The following is a 22298-nucleotide window of genomic DNA, read 5'->3' as shown; positions in this document are numbered from 1 at the left end:
CACAGTATTACAGACACAGAGGCTAAACAAAGGCCAGTCTGAACAGATGAGCCTTTAGCTGCTTTTTGAAAGTGTCAACAGAGTCAGCAAATCTTAAACTGCAACTTCGGTCAACTCTGGTTAGGGTTAGAATTGAAGGAAAGAGGGTTGATGCTATGTGAAATCTCTGTCTAGAGGCAGTGTCCCCTGGGAGTGTAAAGGGAGAGATGGTGGGAGTCCAGCATGCTGCTCTGCTGTAGTCGGCCTTGTTAGTTTACAGGGCACGATTCCTCCATGACAAGCAGATGAACCCCTGAGGCTCTTTACCCATGTATGTCTCCTTCTCAGCGCCAGTCCTCCGCTTGTCCGACTGTCACAAAGATAAAGACCACAATTCCCTCTTGCACGGAAAAGCCTCCTGGTCTTTCTCTTGAGAAGTGGACACACACAAAGAGAGAGAAAAGGATTGGGAATAGAGAGTGGATTTGGGAATTTCTAAGGGAAAAGGGGGGGGAGATCTTTTTCACTGTGCGGTTGTTGGCCTGCAGACATCCAGACGTGTGACAGCAGAGGCCCTGGTGGACTGTGGAGCCGGATGACATCTCAGTCTGGACTCATCTCTGTCTTAGCTATCTCTGGAGGAAAAGGCCTCTGCCATCACAAAACCGTCAAAACCACACAGGTCACATTTGACTTTCCTTTTATCTCTTCTCTTCCCATCTCCTCCCCATGTGCTCTCTAGTCCTCTTGTCACTCTCTACTCACTTTCCTTTCCTCTCTCCATCTTTTTTTTTCTTCTCTTAACCCTACTTGCCCTCCTACTTGTGTTCACCCCTCCCCCTGCTCCGTCCTCTCTGTCCTTCTTCACAGATAAGTAGGCATCCCTCACCTTTCACATAGCATCACATGGTAGCAATCAGAGTGGGCTTTGGCAGACAAATTAGGGCAGTTAATGTGGACCGGAGATCAGCGCGGAGGCGGGGAAGCTGGTGCTAAATGCCAACAGATGGGGCCTGATGCGGACCGGCCTAGCACAGCACAGGGCAGTACAGTATAGCCCAGTATAAGCCCAAAGGAAAGAGGAGCACTCTCACCTAAACCTAGGTTTTTATTAGTGAGAAATGGGAGAGAGGGGAGGAGCGAGAGATAAAGAGAGAAAAGTTGGAGAAAACAGAGCTCACAATATCTGTATCTTATCTGTAACGACAAATCTAACCTGACTTGTACTCCAAGAAAATTACAGTCCCAAAAGGATCAAAAGCTGATTTGTATTTGATTGGAAAAAGACAGAGACTGTTGAGCGTGAGTCTTATCTCAGACAAAAATATTATCCAGAACCAGATTTTGGGGAAAATGGGTTAAAGAGATAGTTTCAACACTATTTCTCTGGCTCTATTGTCCCTTAGAGAAGCCAAACTCAAGCGATCTCAAGCACACCTCTAAACTTTGCCAAAATGTTTGTCTCTGTCCATTTAAAGATGAACTGTATTATCCACTCCAAAATGAGTCAGATTTATTTTAAACACAGTGTTCCCAATGGTTATTCACCACTGAATTATGCATATTTGATCAAATGTTTGGCCCGTTGAAAAGACCAACGCAACTCCAAGCCAGTTCAAAATGGATACTCCTCAAATGGCACATTTTCACCCATCAGTCTGTCATCACTTGTAAAGTATGAATGAATAATGCGCTCTGAGATCTATTAATTCAGAATACATTTCTCCTATAAAATGTGGGACCCATCATATGCTGCTCCATGAGTGTTTTTCCCATGCTTATTTTATGCGCTTCCTTTCCAATTAATTTGGTTCGATGTATGCACTGTGGGTCATTAGTTTGACCCTTCACACCTGTTCTAACAAGGCAGCTTCGAATGGAAAAAGTAATGGATTGATGATTTCTGCTTTCTCCTCTCTCTCTCTCTCTCTGCCTCTCTCTCTCTCTCTCATCCAGTCCAACCACCCTGTTTTTTTTTAAAGTGTGAGGAGAATGATCTTAGCCTTTTTTTTTTTTTTTTACTTTCTCTCTCCCCAGAGCTTGGCTTGGCAAAATCAAAGCCAAGACCTTCTCTGATTTCTATATCCAATCTTTATCCCAAACCAAAACGACTGCCCCAGGCTTGATACTGAAGCGGCCCACCATGATCAGATGGAGCATTCACAGCCAAACACAACACTGCAACATAATGAAAATGTTTTTATATATCATTAAAAGCTTTTGGGCGCACACTGAAGTGGAAGTTTTAATAATTACTCATTCCTGAAGCCAGGATTGCAATTCTCAAAGCAACGCTATTAAAAAGTGCCGGAATAACTGAAAAATTAACTGACATGGGGCTAATACAAAATGTATCACTCTAATTTCTATTTGTCCATCCACACACAATCCTCTTTTTGTGATCATCTAAACACATTGGCAGCACACACACACACACACACACACACACACACACACATTCCTCTTATGTTACAGGCTTTGAAGAGGCAGACTCATCCCCATTTTCAACAGTACCCAATCAAACACAAAGCTGAGGGGCGGATTAGGAGCAGGCTTGTGCTGCACAATGCTCCTATCAGGGACCACACTGGTTTTAAATTACCCTCTATTCCTCGCTCATTTTCAATCACTCACTGGCCCAATAAAGTTTGTTTCTCCAATCAAAAAGACCAAACAAAGGAACACTGAATCCCAGTTTTGTGAACCGCCAGGCCCCTCCGATCCACGGCATTGTCTGGCCGTGTCGGGAAAAATTGTCCGGGCGAGTGTCATCGGTGTTACTGGCCTATTTGTTCGGCCAAAAGAATTTGGAAGGGTTGAAATTGAAGAAGAAGAGGTTCCCTTTGGAGGCAAAAGAAATGTGCTTTTTTTTTTTTTCTCGTTGAATGGAAAGATGGAAAGATGGAGAGATTGAAGCATGACAGATGTGCGAGCGGAGGTGTGGTCATTGTCACGCATGTTGTCAGTTCCAGAGGGAGCGGCGTCTCTTCAGACGACAGCTGGTTTCACTCAGAGGAAAGACATGCAGCAGAGAGAGAGAGAGAGAGAGACAGAAAGAGAGAAAGGGAGAGAGAGAGAGAGATCAGACCTTCACCACTGAATATTTATGATCCTGGTCTACGCAGATTTCTCGCCACATTTTTTGCGGTTTTCATGGGGGCGAGTGTGTGGTGACCCACACACACTCACAGACAAGCATACGTGAGTGTTCACAGATACATACGGTACCTTCATGAATTCACACATGCACTCACTGTCCCTGAGGAGAGAGAGAGAGAGAGAGAGGGGGAGAGAGAGACAAGGACAGAGAGAGAGATGAAAAAAGGGAGTAAGTCTGAGAGATCATTAGAATGGAAAGTGGTGGATGTGAAGAAAAGAAAGAAAAGAAGAAGGACATTGGAGAAAAGAGAAGATTTAGGAAACAGACACACAGACCCCATGCTGGAAAACACCATTGTTGGGCTTTGAAGCACAGTGGTAATGAGGTTCCATTTAAAGCCAATGAAGCCGCTTTGGCAGGTTATGAAAGCATGATTGGTAAGCCCCCCTCGTCTGCCGCTGGGTGGTGTGTGTGTGTGTGTGTGTGTGTGTGTGTGTGTGTGTGTAAGTAAGAGCAAGAGAAAGAATGAGAGCAGGACAGTATTTGGCACGGATCTGCGTTGCTCTTTTCCACCGCTTTAAGCAGCAGCTCTCTCCCAGACCGGTCGCTCTCTGGAGCTCAGGTTGCTCTACAATTACCAATCTACTGTCGCCTCAAAATACTAAAGTGTTTTCCCCAACACAGTTAAAGAGTTATAATTTTTACAGAGTTGCATTCACAACTGGGCAATATGTCGATGGCTGACAAAGCGAAACGACATTTCGATGGTGTCTTGATTCCGCAGGTATTTCCAGTTGAAACAGGATGCTGGGGTGAGACATAATAGTGTGCAAAATTTCAAAAAATGTTTTGCATATAATCTTGAGCTGTTACAAATTCCCAGTTCTTCAAAATAAATAAATCCCAGCCACCAGGATGCAATCATGGTGAAAATTAAACAAGTTTTTGAGGGTGAACACTCAAAAATGCACCGCCGTGCCATGTTGCCGCTCACTTTGACAGTTGTGAAGTTTCAGGTTTAGGGTTAGGTCTAAGGTTAGGGTTATGTTCAAAAATCTTTGATGGTATTATTGATTGGAGTTTTTATGTATGCCTACTGGTACGCCGTGAAGTAACCACTAAAAATGCACAGTTTTCTACAAAGTAAAAGTAATGGGATTCAATATAAAAATACAAGAAAATAAACATTTTGTAATTTTTTGTCTTTCATTCACAGGTTACAGGTTATGGTGTGGAGAATTACCTGTCAAGCTTAAAAAGTCATTTTTCATTTCACTTTATTTGTGCAGTATAGTAATGAACAGGAATTGCTCTTGGTGGCATTGGTGCAGAGACATATTGGCAATTTAACCAATAGTGTTGATGAAGCCCTATGTTAGTGTGTTGAGGTTTGATCCCTGCAACAGCCAGTGTTTCCATTAACAGCCATGTGTTCTTGAACAAGACACTGCATGTCTACTTGCTCACTTCACATAAGTTGCTCTGGATATGAGTAATAAATGCCTAATGTCATCATCTACCTGCCTCCTCTTGGAATGAGACAGGTAGATGACGCTCCAACCTCTGTTATGTTTAACAGATTTTCATTATTTTCAACTCTTGCTCTCAAATGTAGCTACATAGCCACGTTTGAGAGGGGAAACTGTATTTACTGTACTGCATCTTCTAACCCTAACCCTAGACCTAACCCTAAAATTAAAGGTATATAGAGCAATAACTCACAAGGCTTAAGTTTTACTTGTCACATGTGTTTGCACAGCCTTCAGCCTCCTCAATCACTGGAGTGGACAGTGTAAAACCAAAAACCGTAGGTGTTCACTTGTCATTACTCAACCAACTAACCAGTGGACTGTGTCATGTCAAGTCTGGGAAACACTCAAACACACATAGCTTCCAAACCAACATGACATCACAAGTCAGGAGGAAAGAAAACTAAAGTGATACTGTAAAAAGGCCTGTGCTGTTTTTCTTGCACCTCCATAACTCCGGCTGCAGCCCGTACCTTCATGCTGACTGGAGCCCTCAAATCTTAATGAACACCCCCCTTCCTCCATCTTCCCATCAGAAAACTCAGGGAGAGAGAGAGGCAGCAGTGCTATTCTCAATCATCTGCTAGGAACGTGTGCCAAAGTAAGCCAGGTGATCCAGTAGGGTCCTAACAGGGGTCTTGTCAACACATAGTGGGTGAGGGTGATGGTTTCAGCTCGGGGAGGAGGGGGGTTGGTGTAGAGGTTTGGCCTCAGCCAACCGGAGTTAATATGGAGGGGCCCCAGTGAGTCCCACGTTCAGCCCAAAAGGCGATGTCAGATCTGAGAGATGAGGTAGATTTGAAACAGCAGCGGACCATCATGAGATGTGATGCATACAGGGTGACTACTGGCCTGTTGCACAACTCTTAATCAACTGTTAATGACCCATCTATACCTCATCATGAATAGAAATTACTTCAAGTTGCCTTCTGATGCTGCATTTAGTGCTCATGATGCAATCACACTTCACTACACACAATTTAAAGGATAAGCAAATCTAAAACATGGGGAAAGAAAGGGAGCCAGACTTTTTAAGACTTTATTTGGATAGTCCAATGTTATACTGATTGTAACTGTAATATATGTAAAACTCAACTATCAGGTGACAAAAAATAATTTTTTGCATATTTGGTGCATCTCCACAGACTATGTAACCCTAAGCCTGACTTCAACCTACCTAACCCTAACCCTAATTCTGTCATTAACCCCAACCCTAAGATGAATTCTATTGCAGACATTGAATATCTATACTCATTTTGACACTATTTTTAGTGAAATATATGAAATAGACACTAACATAATTATGATACATGTCAGCGCCTGATGTGATCTGCTACAGCCTCCAAATAACCAAGATGTTGGGATATATTCATATATTTCATGACCACAAGCCTTCTGTCATGCATTCAGTGTTGTTAGGTTGCGGGGAGCGGGTAAATTGGGTAATAGTCCCCTAGATCCCATAGTAGGTGATTGCATGGCTGGGTTTTGGTTTCCCAAAACTGTCTTCGCTCTAAGGTCATCTTTACCCCATACGGAGTTGTAGGAACAAAGATGTATTTGAGTGGCTCTGTGTTGCTCACGCCTTTAGCTGGGTCTGCAGTCAGGGGCTTGGGTTGGGTAGGCTGGGCCGGTGATAGCCACAGAGAGAGAGAGAGAGAGAGAGAGAGAGAGAGAGAGACAGAGAGAGAAACAGCGGGCGGTGGAGAACCTGCTGGCGTGTGTCTGAGATGTTACAAGTCTGAGAATATCCTGCAGAGAGAGAGGGAGAGAGAGAAAGTGGTTGGGGGTGTCTTGATTCTAACACAAGCAGATCTCAAGCAGTCTTGGGCAGTAAAGAAACTAACAAGGGGACTGGAGTCTCAATCAGACCCAACCCGAAGGCTGGCTCAGTTCCTCTAGCTGCATCTCTCAGAGGGCTATAAATCTGGATTTCGCCTGTCCATTTGGCTTCGGGCCATTTCAGCCGTTTCTGTGTAACAGGAACTGGACAGGAATGGAGAGCTGATGGGGAGCCAGGATGTCCAGGATGGATGGGTGGCTGGATGCAGAGACATGTCACGGTGTGTGTGTGTGTGTGTGTGTGTGTGTGTGTGTCCGGACCATCTCAGCAGCCTCTATTCTCGAAGCCTTGATGGCCAGGCCTGGGGAGAGTGATGATAAATGGCTGCTTTCCTGTAATTTACCTTTAGGAGGATGGATGGCGCTGGCCTGTTTGGTTAGTGGGTGGGGAGAGGAGAGCAAGAGGGAGACGAGGAGAGAGTAGACTGGAGGTGAGAGAGGGGGAAAGGGGGAAAGAGAACGAGTAGGGAGTTTCCTGCTTCGGCCCTGACTGTGGAGTTGGGTTTCCTCGGAGGTGAGGTACATGTTTGAGTGTGTGTGTGTGTGTGTGTGTGTGTGTGTGCCCCACTGTTTATTTACAGAGCTTTAGCTCCTACTCTATTCATGGAGCCCATCCACCCCTTAGTCTAGCCCCTCTATAGTTTGAGTGGAAACACACCACACACAGTCTGTTGTGCCTAGGAGTGTTGTAAGAGCCGTGCCCACTGTATGTGAGCATCCTTTCCAATGGGGCACATAAAGTACACACACACACACACACACACACACACACACACACATTTGACGTCATTTCAGCAGCTAAAACCAATGACTGCTGTTAAAGAGACAGATGATCAACACACGGCTCATTAACTAATAATTTATTTTTTTATCATTTACGATTAAAAAGTCAGTGGTTCATTGCCTCAGAGGAAAATGTACAAGGAAGACTTTGATATAATAACACAAGTGATGAGCAGGGCTGGACTGAGGGAAGAATCCCTTTGTTCCCCAAGAAAGGTAGGTGGATAATGTTTGCGTGAGTGAACCGTTATTCCCAGACTGTAAATGTAACAAAGCAGAAAGCGGAGGGTTGTTGTGTCAATTTCCATCTGTAGACCTTTATGGGAGAAGCAGAGGGTCCGATCAGCCCGTGTCACATTTTACTCAACTCTCCCCCAAGTCATTTACAATTGGGCTGTTGTCTGGAAACAACATAAAACTGAAGGAATACATTCTGTGTAATATTTGAACCACATCTTCTGGTCGTGATCACAAAAGCATATGTTTCTGGTTTCTACATCCATATAACATCATCTGGTTTGTACATCCATACACGCGAGTCATCTCAGGCCAAGTGACGCTTTAAAAAAGACAACATGAGTGGCAGAGGCAGTTCAGTACATATTTACAACATTAAAAATGTGTCAAGACTTATTAAACAAAGCAAATGTATTGATGGAAGCGAAATGGAAGGAATGAGAGTGAGAGCAGGGACTTGTAAAATGATAATCCTTCTTCATAAGCTAGTCAGATTTCCTCTATGCAAATATTTAACAGTGGCAAAACTGAGAAACCGCTTTGCTCCCCCAAATGTCTGCCCTTCAAATGAGAACTCTCTTACCTCTCTGCACTTTCAATTCATGTGCATCTCATCATTTGTTTACTCAGGTATGTTAATTAGACACACACACACACACACACACACACACACATACACACACGCACACACCTGTGAACATTATAAATACTGCGAAGGGGGAAACAAAGGCCTCAGTTCCACTGCCAAGCTGTTGGGCTTGTTAACGTAAAACGACAGGGAGGCTCTCCCTATGAGCTTTACTAAATAGCTTTCACGAGGGGCCGAGTTTCACCCCCCTAAAACAACATCTGGCTCGCTCCAACTTCTTATCTTTATTCCAATATTCAGGGTGGGCACGGAAGAACAGAAAAACAGAGAGCAAACAGGAAATAAGACAGCAAGCCAAGCAGTGAAGAAAGACTTTTGTGCGATTCTACGTAACAGAGAGAGAGAGAGAGAGTCCCGACTGAAACTGGGCTGAGAGGGAGGCACGGTCGCCGCTGTGCCCCCCGAAAAAGTGTGCAGGTTGGTTACAGAGCCCAGCGCGCGCGAGAGAGAGGCCTCATGGGCACGTAATTCGAACATCCATCATAGTGTCTCACGCCATACTCACATACCAGGCCGAGGAGACTGGCGCTACTGTAACACCACCTGTTTGACAGGCCACAGTGGACGGCCAACGCATAAATAATTGACTGTTTGGTTCTGCATTTTTGTGAAATTCCATCTGTGGGAATTCTGCTCTGGGAATACTACAGCGCTGTCAAAACTTTAATGCTTGTTCTTTCCCTTCTTTGCTATTTTATAACATGGCACCCACCATTTTTAGAAAGCACGGTGGGTGATGCTTGTTTTGGTTACGGGTTCGTTTTGGATTAGCCAATTATGTTTAAATGCCGTTAGACTGATAGATATGCGGGAGGATCCACAACAGTTTGCATTCCAGCTCTAAACAACCTGTTTTGAGTTTACTTAATAGAGTGTCACGTCTCACTCAGTCCACATTCTTAAGCTTGACGACATAATTTCATAAACAGTTACAATCAGACCGTATGCCTGTGTGAGTGTGTCCTTCACAGTTTGACGTACATTCTCCGAAGACGTGAAAACGAGCGCTACAGTGCAGCACAGTATGCCGCCGAGGACTTTTGGCCGCCTCGTCCGCCTGTGCCGTCACTTATCTGAGACGCTGAATACACAACATGCAAAACGGGTTAAAAAGGGAGGTGGGTGGTGGCCGACACAGAGGAGCGAGAAGAGGAGAGACACTCTTGGAGGAATGACAAACCAAACATACCGCTGCAGCCAGAGGAGCGTAACCACGAGCTAGCATGACATGCCTGTCAGCGTGCTCACTGCTACGCTAGCTTGATGTGCCCCTCAAACTTGTGTGTTTATCTTGTACTCTATTTAAATAAATTGTAATGTGCTTTACAAAATGAAATAACAGCAAAAGGCAGATAGAAAGCTTGAGAGCAACCAGACGGGTCTCTCTGTGGTTTTCGTTGGTCCTGACTTCCATAGTCTCTTAATTGAATTTAAAAACAGACTATGCTTATTTGGCAAAGGATGACAGGGACTGTGTTAGGGTGGGCCAGTGGGGGAAAATGACTTGGGAAGTTTTCCTTTGGATCGTGATGCTGACATTGGTTTAGTCCTTGCTCTGCTCACTGTAAATGTTGCTTTGCTAAAAAAGATGGACCAGCAAAAACCACAAACATGCAAACATAACAAAGCACATGAAGATTGAAATATAATATTCTCACGTCATAATACAATCAGTGAGCGCTAAGAACTTTCCAGCCTCATTCATTTTGTCAATATAATCTAGAGAAAAACATGAATATGTTGTTTATCCAACTTTGTTTTCTTTTTACTGCATGAAAAGGAACTCTCATTTCAATCTCTTATTTTGGCAAGCAAAAGCCTGCCAGTCACTAGACACATCATAAAAAATGGTCAGATATTTAAAGACAGAGAAATGACACTGGCCACACAGTAACATCTGGACGGCCGCTTTCTACCCAAACAATGGAAGACATTATCCATAAAACAGAAAATCTCCTCGGAAATATGGGTATTGTTCCGAAATGCAAGCCATTCGTCCACTCTGCCTAGTCTTCCTTCCAGAAAAAATGAAACAGCGATGAGTCACGATGGTGATACATGACCATATGAACCACTCATGATAGGGACTAGTGGTGGAGAGGCGAAGCCCGGAAGCCTGGGGTTTGACTCTCACATGCCACAGGCTCTGCTCTGCTTGAAAGCAAATGGGTAAGGATCTGTCTCAAATAAGGATATAGCTGGGATATGGAGATAGGAGGTAACCACATGGTGAATATAAACTCTACTATGAGCAGTGGCATCAAATATCTGCAGATATGAGAGTCTACATAGGCAGTTTATTCTGTGAGGGCGGTCTGGTGGCAGCAGCAGTGGTGGTGAGACTGAGGTTTGCTGTGGAAAATGTCCCTGTAAAGGGAGCCCTTGGGTCCTCACGGGTCCAGAGTTTTTTTAGTTACAGTGGATCGTGATCCATAGAGGTTACTGCAGAGACCTGGAACAAATAGGCCCATTTTGTATGAACAATTTAACAGCAAATGTTGAGAGGTTGTCAGTCGGCCCATGATCTCAGCTCATGTTGATCAAGGTTGAGTTTGTTTCGACAATGAAACGGGAGGCAGCCACGCTGAGGGTGTGCAGTTTGTCTTTAGACGGGTTTGCGGTGTGGTGTTGAGCCACGCTGAAATCAGTCAATCTCTCTGATGTGACAAGCTCCGTTGATTAAAATCCTCAGAGGAGAATGGGAAGTGTGAGCCTCTGTAGTTTTGTGTTGAAACAAGGTGGCGGGAGAAAATCAGTCTGGGAAGAGGAGGAGGAGGCTGGGGGTCTGGAGCAGGTAGTCGGGGGGAAGAGTGGACATTTTCGCTGTCGTTGTCGAGGGAGGGAATGGCGTCTGCTTTTGTCTACACTTCATACCCTTTTTAATGGTCCCTTTTTAAGGCAGACCAATTGGAAAAAAAAGACAAGTGACATTTCGATGACAAAACTTGAAAAATAAAAAGGAAAATAATTATACAATATACACAAAAAGTGGTCCTTAAAACAGGTAAGGTACATGCAGTCTTTGTAATGTGCAGTGTCCCCGTGGCGGGGGAAGACGATGGAGTTGTGTCCTATCCTGCCAAATATCTGCGGGCGAGGAAGGAGATCACTGGGTCAGGGTTCACGGAGGTGAGTGATGGAGGGAGAGGCGGGGACGGACGCTGCTTTCCCATCACGCTTTGCTGCACTTGCCCTTCTTCTCTTTGCGCTGGAACTTCCGCAGGCGCCGCGTCCAAACGTCCCTCCACTGGATCACCAGGCTGTTCTTGTCAGCCACCAGGCCCACACGCTCCGCCCCCGGGTTGGTGGTCCCTCCCCCGGGCCCGACCCCCGGACCCGTCCCTGGGCCGGTTCCGCCCTCGCTGCCGCCCATCACCAGGAAGCGCTTGCTCATCTGGATCTTGGGACATTTGCAGGCGAGGTCCTTCATGTGGATCCACAGGATGTTGTCGCCGCGCTTCAGGGGCTCGCCGCGGCTCTTGTACACAGATCCCACGCTAACTGAGAACTTGGCCCAGTCGCCCACCGTCTCCATGTCCAGCACGCTCACTTGCACCGCTGGGAACACATTCACCAACAACAAAGGAAAAATCTGGTCAATATTCTTCATTCATTGCATTGTACATTTATTAATCATGGTTGATAATAAATTCCAGTCTCTCACCATAATCCTTCTTGCAGTATTTCTTCATGTTGATCTTCAGGTTGCCCTTCACTGGTTTGCAGTAGGACTCACAATCTGTAAAAAACAATGACAACCAATATTCACTCATCTAAGACCGGCTGTAATTCTACGGAGCTTCCTACTGATACTTACTGACACTCACAGCAGGGACCATTACACACATAATGAGACACTTACACACTTCAAATTAGAATCGTCGTTATAAGGTTGTGTTTCACACATAAATACCATTTCATAGCAACATTATGGGCTGGTCTTGTAAAACTTAAAATGATAACTACACATCTGTAATGCAAAGTCAGTATCACAAAACATTGTAAGCGGTTAAATACTGTGAAGCCACCGGTGCACACACTCATCCACATCAACATAAATCATTAATCAAAATAATAGCATGTACAGAGTGTGCACACAGGCCAAGGTTACTAAAGAAATATATATATATATCTATATATATATAGATATATATACTGTATTTATACAGTATATATGTATATATAAAGGTGAAACTAAAATTGTAATTTTTGTAATTTTATTCTTGTATAATAACCTTTGTGCGTAAACACAAGTGTGCGATTACATGCATACATGCACGCACACAGCAAAGTAGCCACTGACACTGGCAAAGGCTCCATGGGAAACTGGAGCTGGTTGGACGTGGGACAATGTTGGGCTTGGTCCGATTTTTGTGGGGTAAAATACAACCTCTGACAAATCACACATAAAGCCCCCGCAACACCCGGTGCTGGGAGGCAAGTGAAACATACCAGAGGAGAAAAAGTGTTCGGTTTGACATGTTTTCTGGGGTCTTGAGAAAAGACAGAGCGTGGTGGAAGCGGTCATGGTTGGATGGATATGAATAGGCCTTGGCTGCCAGTGTGACGACTGAGACCACACACTGGCCAGTTGACCTCCGCTGACCATTCATAGGTGGAGTGCTGGAGTGAGGTGTTACAATTATGATTGTGGCAGATTGGACCTGTTGGCTGAGCGACCAATCTTAGATTTCTTTATTCGACTGATCACCAGGACTAGTTACTACTGAGCTTTAGTTTGTTTTAGGCTTTATTTATCTAGGGAAGATCATCTTTTTCAGCGCTGCCCTGCTTCACACAGTTACACAAATTTAGGCCCAAGAGCTGACCAGTAGAGCCAGCTACCTACCACCCTGCCCTGGTTTTCCCACTCCAGGATTTGAAGCAGCTACCTTGTGGTTGCAAATTCACTTCTCCAAACTTTAGGCTAGCTCCACCCAAAGGTTTAGAATGATACACAGTGCGCAGCTTTTTGTTTCTGTAGGGCATCGCACACTGAATTTCAAAAGCAGAAGTTCGACGTTGGGCAGTTACAAATGCTGTTTCGTTAGACATAAGATGAATCATTGATTTAGTTTGTGGCCCTACAGTGCAACTCTTAGGCGGAGGGAGAAAGCATGGGCACAGATGAGCTAATGCCATTCAGACATGAAAACACTTGGAATTAAACCTCTAATAATTGGCATTAAAAACACTTGGATTTACTAATTTGATGTTGAAAAATGGAGTGGTACCAATGCTTTTCATGGACCAAGAAATTACAAACTCATGATCGATGAACTCTCGTGATTTGCCAGCTACACTGGTTGACTAACTTGTCTCCTTAGACAAATGAACATGTTTGAGAAGCTAAACATCATCCACTGGACGTCTTTCAGAGCCACCTCCCTTCAATCTGCTGAGAACTGGCTGAGCTTACAGAAAGGGGAACAACAACAGTTCAAACAAATCAGATGAACCACCAAAAACGGAAAAAATTACACTGCTTGTTTTAGAAATCCATAGCAAGCTTTTCCTGACCGAATTGAAGCCATTGCACTGGATCTTTAAATCATGCTCATGGTTATATGGCCACTGCTACTGGAGCCGTGACGAAGAGACAAGGGGTCACTAATGATCATTAGCTACGCTCTACTGTACTTGACTGGATGCCACTGGTTTTTTATGAACCGTAGACTTTTGGATCCGCTGATTTCATAACCCAATGTTTAGGGAGGAACACAAGGTTATGAAAATGATGAAAACTGATGACCTGACATGTTCTCAATGTACAGTACGCCACAAAGGCCATTTTCCTACAGAGTTCTAGTCGGGCATCTTGAGGGGACACGCGAAAAGCCGACCATGACACCCGCTTGGACCGTCAAGGGCATGAAATTGAAAAACCACGGGCTGGTATCTGCGGTCAAGCCTCTCGCTGCCTTCAAAAGGAAAATCATTCGGTCATGCTGCCTTCCAAAGCAAACCAAGTAAAAGTGATTGCTGGATCCGAATTGGCCCAATTAGACACAAAAAAAAAAAAAGAAGTCGTGAGAAGAGAGAAATTCCGCTTTCTGGGTTGCATGAGAGCAAGGGTGTTGCGGTGCTCGTTTTCTGGAGAGCGGGACGGATGGAGCAATGGAAGGAAGGCAGGAGGAGGAAGGAGCAGGGGGCCGAGGAGCCCGTAAAAATGTCCAGGAGGCTTGGCTGTATATCAGAGTGCTGGAGATTTTATTAGCTAGAGTGAGAGAGAGAAAAGGAGAGACAGACAGAGAGAGAGAGAGAGACAGAGAGAGACAGAGAGAGAGAAAGACAGAGAGAGACAGAGAACAGCCAGAAGCTTCCAATAATGCCGGGACAGGAGGAGGTTAAAAAAACCCCGAGTGGAGGTGTGTATGTGGATGGGTGCAGAGATGTGCGTGTGGATGGATTTGTGTGTGTGTGTATAACGTACTGTGCATCATTCACAGCCTTTAAATTTGATGTTAAATATCATTGAGGGCATGTGAAAGGTCTTTTTCATTATGAGCGAGTGTGTGGTTTCATTTGCAGATCATTATCATGTAAGTGTGCAAGTGTGACATGCGTGCATTTTTATGTGATGTTGGTGCATGGATTTCATTACATCACTGTCATTGTGTGTGTGTGTTTGTGTGTGTGTGTGTGTGGTATACAGTGGCTAGCCTAGAGGTATCAGTGGTGAAATGCTGGCTGGGGGCCAATGTGTGTTTTCCCATGAAGAGTCACTTACTGCTGGCCGTTCACCTGGAAAAGCTCTCGGTGAATCGCCCATTGACCCAGAAGACCGGCCCGCTGAAAACGAGCACAATTGCCTCCGGGACTCTGGCCGCCCTTGTTCCCTCTAGCCTCTTTCACTGCACCATGACAAGGACAAATTGCATCCACCGCCCCTCGCACAAAAACATTTTGGGGCTTTGGGTTTCTGATGGTAAAGCTGGTTCTGTGGCAGTTCAGTGAGGAGAAAGATGGGGGAAATGCTCTGGTGTTCGGTAGCGCCCGAGGTGAATTGGCGATAAACAGCGCTTGTGTTTCTCAGACTCCACAACATTTTCCCAGGGAAGTAAACACAAGAAAGGGCTGGACTGTGTTTTTTTTTGTTTTTTTTGTTTTTTTTCTCACCAAAAAGGCTCAACGGCCCAAGTGATCAGAGGAAAAGGGAGAACCTTTAAGAGGGAAATTAAATAAGGAAAGGCAAATGTGACAAACTGATTAGCCTGCAATTTCATTTTATAGCATTATGTTTTATGGGAGGTTTTTTCAGTGGTTATTTGCTATGGTTATGGACTGCTTGGCTGAGTTTGGCCTTCATCTCGACAATTTTCCTGTGATTTTGAAGTCAGTATTGGCTGTCATCATCACACACACTCCCCTTACACTCCCTCCTTTACCTCTCAGCCCAAAACTGTATTTAACTGTTGAGATATAAGAAGGCACAGAGCCAAAAAAACGCCTTTTAGCCTGAGCTTTGACAACAGAATTAAGTCTTGGCAAAAAAACAATAAAAAAAACCCTGACACTGCGCTCAAAGTCTTACAGTGAGTTGCCGGTTGCGAACTGGGAGGTACAATCTGTGGGCTAGGTGTTGATATATGTTATAAACCCATTAATGAATCAACATTTCCAAATCAACACCGCCATTCAAATCAAAGGGCAACAGAATGAAAAATAAGAGTCGGGTAATTGACCGGAGCCTAAATTGGAGAGGGAAAGGGAGAGACTGAACAAATCTAAAAACGTTCCCCGCAGTCAGTTGCCAACACTCTTTTCACGCCTCAAAACTCTCCCCTTCACTAAGTCTCCCGGCTAAACTGCAACTAATCACCTCTGCTGCCTATCCACTGGCCTTGGGTTGAAGCTGAAGCTACTTTGAGCACAGCGAGCCTCAGCTAACTCGCGGCTAGCGGTTGGGAACCCATGCCAAGGACACAGGTTTTTAAGACAATGGAAAAACTCTGCCGGCTCCAGCGCGCTCGTTCACTTTGCCGAACATCAAAAGGGAGACCCACCCTCCATTAATATTTATTCCGCAGCTTAAAAACCAAGCCCAGAAATATTAAAAAATTTGCTTTTCTTTCCTCAAAAACCGGTGGTAGTTAGGGGCGAGGTCCGCACAGTGTGTACTAACCTGCTGGTTCCTCTGTGCTGCTCACCACAGCTGTAGGGTTGACCACCGGGATTTCTGAAACACACACAAAAAATACAAAATCATTTTATTGGCACAATTTATATCCATACCTTTCATGGAGACATGGTGTAAGTGATTTGGCTGCGCGCCTGCTAAGCACGCATGTGTGGTCAAACAAATGAAGTATGTCTGAGTTCATTGAAAATAGCTTCAAAGAGCGGCCTGGGAAGGCTATGAATATAAACGTGGAATATATTGATATAACCACAACAGAATATAGAGGGCAAGCTAAAGTATAAGGGAGAAGGAGGAGGAGGAGCCAGCGTGCCTCTCAGTTCACCAACACCAAGATACTGAAAGTCCAATGAGGGGAAAATACCAGTGTTGTCTTACACTACAGCAAGTTTGGATTGTGACATATGTCAACTATGCGCATGAAAACACATGTGTGCACACACAGATACACACACACACACTAGATAAACACAGCAGACTGACAGGGATACTTATTGGTGGTGAGAGGGAAGACAGGCTCAAATAAACCATTGCATTCCATGGATTAATGCGATGGTTTAAGTGTCATTTTTATGCTGTGGAATCAACTGCATGGTGCTGAGACAGAGCAGAAGAAATAATCGAGGTCAAGAAGAGAAGGTGGGCTAAATTCAGTTCTAGCTGTGGGTGGTTGCTGTGTTGTGCAGACCTACATCAAGATCCAGTTTTGAGTCAATGTTTGGATTAGGAGCTGTATTCTGAAGTCTGCACACTTGATAGGTCTGACATCATGAGTGTAGTTGATTCTTTGTGGTACACTGAATAAAATGGAAAGGTGCACTGGAGTACTGGTTGTCTTAGTGCTGTCCTCCCCTAACAGACGCTGGGTTAACACCGTTGTGTAATCTCCATGCAAGCATGCATCGACAGATGGACAGATGGCAAGGGGGCAATTTGGGTTGGAGCATCTTGAGACAGATGCAGCCCTCCCTCGCTGCGCCCGCTGGCGAAACTAAAAAGTGCCTCTCGCCTCATGGAATTCCTCCAGGACTTCTTTGCTAATCGTATGCAACTTTCCAATACAAATGCTAATGCTAACAACAGGCCCTCCGCTGTTACCATAAACAGACTTACTGGAACGCCGGCTTAGCATCCACTCAGAGGATCTGCTTTTGATTGGAGTTCGAGGTTGAGGGTTTCAACCGAGCTAATGGGAGAAGGGTGATGAGGAGTGGGGGGAGCCGGGGGGGCTTCTTGGAAAGCTGTTTTGAGGCACAAGCGGCAGTTGTCTCTGTCTGAAATTATGGACACCCCCGCCAACAAAAACAAACAAGGGCACTGAGCTTGGTAAAGGCAGGAGCAGCTGCTAGAAGCCACTCTGAGCCCTTTGCGCCCTCGTGGCCACGTTTTGTGAAGACAGAGAGATGATAAAAGGGAAATTCAGATGAGGGTCGCTGCCATCATACTAATTGGCTTCTTAATGGTCTTGTTTTCTGTCTTGGGGGCCAGGAGGGCCTCACTGAGTGGCGAGATGCCCACTAGGGACTAGTGGAGGCCTTACTGACACACAAATTTCATTGACACTACTCGTAACGGATCCAAATGTGCGCATGTGCCATGAGCAAACACCCATGCTTTAAACACACACGTACACACACACACACACACTGTTCTCCTTGTTCTCATTGGACGGTTCAGTGGCGCTCAAACGAGTGGGGTCTGCCATCCATGACCACAGTTGTTTTCTCCTCCTCGCCCCCTTCGCCATCTGCTCCGGGGCCGCATGTGAGAGAAACAACATGGCACCATGTGGCACGACGTGGCAGAGCTCGGCACGGCACCGGCTGGCGTGGCACGGCTCGCTTTGGTGGAGGCTGTCTTGGCGAGTGTGTGACAGAGTGTGCCGATGCGTGCCCATACCGCCTGGCACACAGTGTGGTGGAAAGCTGCCCTCTGTTCCACATGCCTGCATGTGCCGGGCCACTGGTATATTTCATAACCCCCACACACACACACACACACACACACACACACACACACACACATACGTCTATCACAGGAAATTAAAAACATGATGTAGTCCACATGCACACTACATATTCACCAACTAGAGCAAACACACACCCTTGATCTACAACTTACAAGCATAGAGCAACAATAATCAAGTCTCGGGGTTTCACACTGCCACAGCTCCCAACTGATCTACATCAGACCAGACCAACTACATTCAGCTTCATCCTTCTGAGAAGCTCCATAAGAAACCTCTCTTCCTCACACTTTCACCTTTCTGTGTCCCATTAACAAAGAGCATGTTTCGGTTTACCCAGATTTTACCTCTTGGCCCTCGTGTGAGCACATGTTTTGGGCTGGAAATTATCATTGCGTTTACAATAGCCATGCAAAACCACAGAACACTGACATTCGATCAAAGGCAGGCAGTGATGGAAGTGCGCTTTCAATTATATCCTGTAATCTCCTTGATTTGGGCGTTTATAAGCTACATATAATGCAACACTCGCTGGCACTGGCAGCTGCACTCCTGGCCCCGACTGTGTGTGTGTGTGTGTGCTTGTGTGTATATGTGTGTGCATCCTCATAGGCTGTGCTTCAATCCCTGACACTGGCTTCCCTATAGTGTGTGTGTGTGTGTGTGTGTGTGTGCGTCACTCACTGATGCAGGGGGCCACAGGCGAGCGGCTCTGCTGGTAGCCCTTGGCGCAGCGGTTGCAGGTGATGCCCGTGACTCCGTCCTTGCAGGGGCACTGGCCTGTGGTCTGGTTGCACGTCTTGCCTGCTGCACCCACTGGGTGGCAGTCACAGGCTGGGGTGGGGGTGGGGGTGGGAGTGGGGAGAGGTGTCAATGCGGGGGAGGGAGGATTTGGGTGGGTGACGGGGAGGAAAACAGAGGAGAGGGAGAGAGAGAGAGAGAGAGAGAAAAAGAAAAAGAGAATATATTAGACGTTAATTCCCCTCCATCTGAACTTGTCACAAAAAAAAAACGCTGCCAAGATGACACACAACACAAGTGACACCATTAAGAGCCCATTCCACGGCGTCTACAGAGACTAGGCAGGGTGGAGGGTAAAATCTTGTGATCTTCTGTCGTTTGCCAGCAGGCAAGGAGCCTCAGACAGCAGATATGCATCAGGACTGAGTGTTCAGCTCAGGGCTTCAGGCTGTCAGAGTGAAGCAGCCTTTTTCCCTGCCTGCCTCTGGTGCTTGGGATTCCTTGAAAACTGTTAGGTTGAAGGGCCTGGCATGGAGAGAGTGTGTAAGTGTGTATGTGTGTGTGTGTGTGTGTGAAAGAGAGTAATTCAGTGAGTGAGAAAGTAGAAAGACAATTTGTGTGTGAGAGAGGAAGACAGCAGGAGGACAGAGAGAGGTGCATGGCTGTCAGGAGACCCATGGGACGCTGTGCCTTCCTCTCCCCTCTGCTTGTGTCCGGTCTCCTAAGTGTTGAGGCTGCTGCCTTGTATGACACACGTTCTGCTGTTTATTCACTTCCCGAAAATTCAGCCGATGCACAGCAAATGCCAACAGCAACAAGCAAGGCTCGGGTCACCTCGCTCCGCCGAGAGTTTTATGGGTTTTGCTGGTTCTAGGCAATTTATCCAAGCCACCTTAAGCAATATAGGGCTTCTTTCTATTTTAAGAGCTGTTAAATACAAGACCTGGCCTGTTGGTCCGAAGCCGTCTAGGAAGGCTTTACAAGATGTTAGTGAAGACAAGAGAAAAATGAGAGGGAGAGTGGGAGAGGAGATATTGAAGAGAGTGGGGGAGAGAGAGAGAGAGAGAGAGAGAGAGAGAGAGAGAAATAGTGCTCCACTATAGTCCAAACGGAGCCTCTGGTGTGCTCATCAGCATAAACAACAGTGAATCTAACCAAACTGTCGCCACTCCACCTCTACTAGGAAAACAGACATGTGTTCTTCAAGTAATAAACACACACTTAACATTTCACAGCAATCCAACCAGACAAACAGGTCGTTTCGTGACACGTAAAACCAAATGCGCAACTAACATCCTCTTGAACAGTCTTAAAGGGTGTGATTGACTGATTTCACTTGGCTCAATTTTTTTTTATTTGAGCCTTTGAAAACTATGCTCCTTCAAAATTATGCCACAGTTCAATAAAGAAAATAGTCCTTTCTTATCTTGTACATTGGCACCTGACTGAAAAAAACACCAACTCAACGGAAACTCTCCCTTTTCACCTTAGTTTCATTTAAATTATTTGGAAAACAAGCACACTCCATTGTAAAATTACTTAAGTTACTCGACTGTAAGGCGATAGCTGTAATTGTCCGAGCTTATCAAGAAATGACAAGAAAGGCCAAAATTACACTATGGGGGAAAAACCCTGTAACCCTGTAACAGTTTGTGATAGGGCTTGCCAGAGAAAGGCAACTGCTAACATGCCGCTTGGCCTGACTGTGAATGTGTTTATTTGTGCCGGTCGTTTTTTTGCTGCTACGACTGAGAAGAGTCTGAGGACCCTACCACCTGTTGACTGGGTAAAGGGAGGGGTTAAGAGGTAGATGGGGGTGGGGGGGGACTGAAACTGACCCAAGAGGGGCCGGTCGGGCGGTCTGCAGCTCGGATCTTCAGAAACACATTTGCCTTTTCCAACAAGGCCGGCTAGTCCACGGGTGTCAAAGCGGCCCCGCTCCGTTTGAAGCCGCGTGGGGAAACGTAAATCTGATGCCTCAGCGTCCGTGCAAAATCCCCACCACCTGACCCACGCCGGCTCACCCAGGAAACTCAAGCTTTGAAGACATTGAGTACGAGTTTCGGGACAGGCCTGAAGGCGATATATACGTCTGCATACAGCAGGGTTATGAAGCGGGGTTGGGTTGGATGTCAGAGGTCAAGTCAACAAGGGTCTCTGCCGGTCTCGAGTCTGTCTGGTGTGACTTTGTTCCCGTCACTCTGTGCCAACCATGTGACCTCTATCCTCATCCCCACGCCCCCATCCCCCATTCATCAGCCAGAGCTCCTGTCCCAGTTCCCAGGTGCTACGGACTCCGCGGCCCATTTGGGAATTTGTGGCATTCCTGGAGTTTGTGCCCCTTTAGACGTGCTAATGAAACCTAGCTGATTAGTGCACTAAAACACTGGTGTGGACCCAGAGGCATACATGGTGGAAAAAACATCCATACCTGTAATCCTATATTACACTTTGCATTTCTCATATCGCAAAGATTAACATTTACAAACCTCAAAGAGGTAAAACCCCTCCACACAGATGAACCTGAACCATGTAATTGTTTTGAAACGTTCACAAGCTGGTTTTGTCAAACTAATCCAACAGTGATTTGGGTAGAGGTTTAGTCTTGACTGTGAAAATATGTCCGTGTCAAAGCACACTGTATTTGAACGCTGGGGATAAGAAGGCAACACTAAACCCCTCCTGGTTATTTGATCTGTCTGGTAGAAGTCTGGTGTCGGTCTGTCATGCCTGCCTAGACATGTGGCACAGCAGGAGGAACGTCAAGCCATTGTTTCCTGGCTAATCCATTGTTCGCCTGATTATTGAACAACAGAGGCAATTGGCATCAAGTCATCAGTCAATCCTGAGTAAACTTTAGGGGAAAAGTGCTTATTTAACAACATCTGCGTTCACAGTCAGTATGGGCGAGATGGGAGTCATGGTGGAGGTTCTCGCTTCCATTCAAAACAAACACGGGTTGTTAAGACATCAGAGTTTACTGCCAATGTCCACATTGTTCAGTAAACAACCAACGACTGCCAGATCTGAATGGGCTGTCGGGGTGAAGGGGGGTGGAGGGGGGGGGATCAATCTCCACCCCCAGCTCTCCTCCTCGAACTGGCTTTCTGAAGTTTTATGTGCAGGGGCTTGGGCCAGTTAAGAAGCAGTAAAAATGTCCTCAGATGTTGATGACTTTTCAAGCCTGTGTGACTGCAGACGTGACAGGCACTGCCTTGGGATTTGTAGTCCTTTGACAGGCGTTTGCTCACTTTAACTGATTAGTGTTGCTCTGTGTGTGTGTGTGTGTGTGTGTGTGTGCTTCACCATTCAAGGGAAATTCTTTTTCAGGG

At 45.7% G+C, this 22298-nt stretch overlaps 1 protein-coding gene across 1 annotated transcript in view; it reads right to left on the bottom strand.

Annotated features, from left to right (window-relative positions):
* Window positions 1–11291: 11291 nt before the first annotated feature.
* Window positions 11292–22298, bottom strand: part of ntn2 (netrin 2) — a 29593-nt gene continuing 18586 nt past the window's right edge. The window contains exons 3-7 of the mRNA XM_071541362.1: window positions 18910–19059; window positions 16245–16298; window positions 13971–13973; window positions 11784–11858; window positions 11292–11677 (exon numbers count right to left, since the gene is read on the bottom strand). Coding sequence (XP_071397463.1) covers window positions 11292–11677; window positions 11784–11858; window positions 13971–13973; window positions 16245–16298; window positions 18910–19059 — 668 coding nt within the window. The remainder of the gene's footprint in view (window positions 11678–11783; window positions 11859–13970; window positions 13974–16244; window positions 16299–18909; window positions 19060–22298) is intronic.

This window comes from Centroberyx affinis, unplaced genomic scaffold, assembly GCF_046629955.1.
Source record: "Centroberyx affinis isolate AG114_WGS23_722 - 3 ecotype Tasmania unplaced genomic scaffold, CSIRO-AGI_Caff_v1 ptg003856l_1, whole genome shotgun sequence".
NCBI lineage: Eukaryota > Metazoa > Chordata > Actinopteri > Beryciformes > Berycidae > Centroberyx > Centroberyx affinis.
Note: the sequence above shows the minus strand (reverse complement) of the source record. Positions and strands in the feature narration are given on the sequence as shown.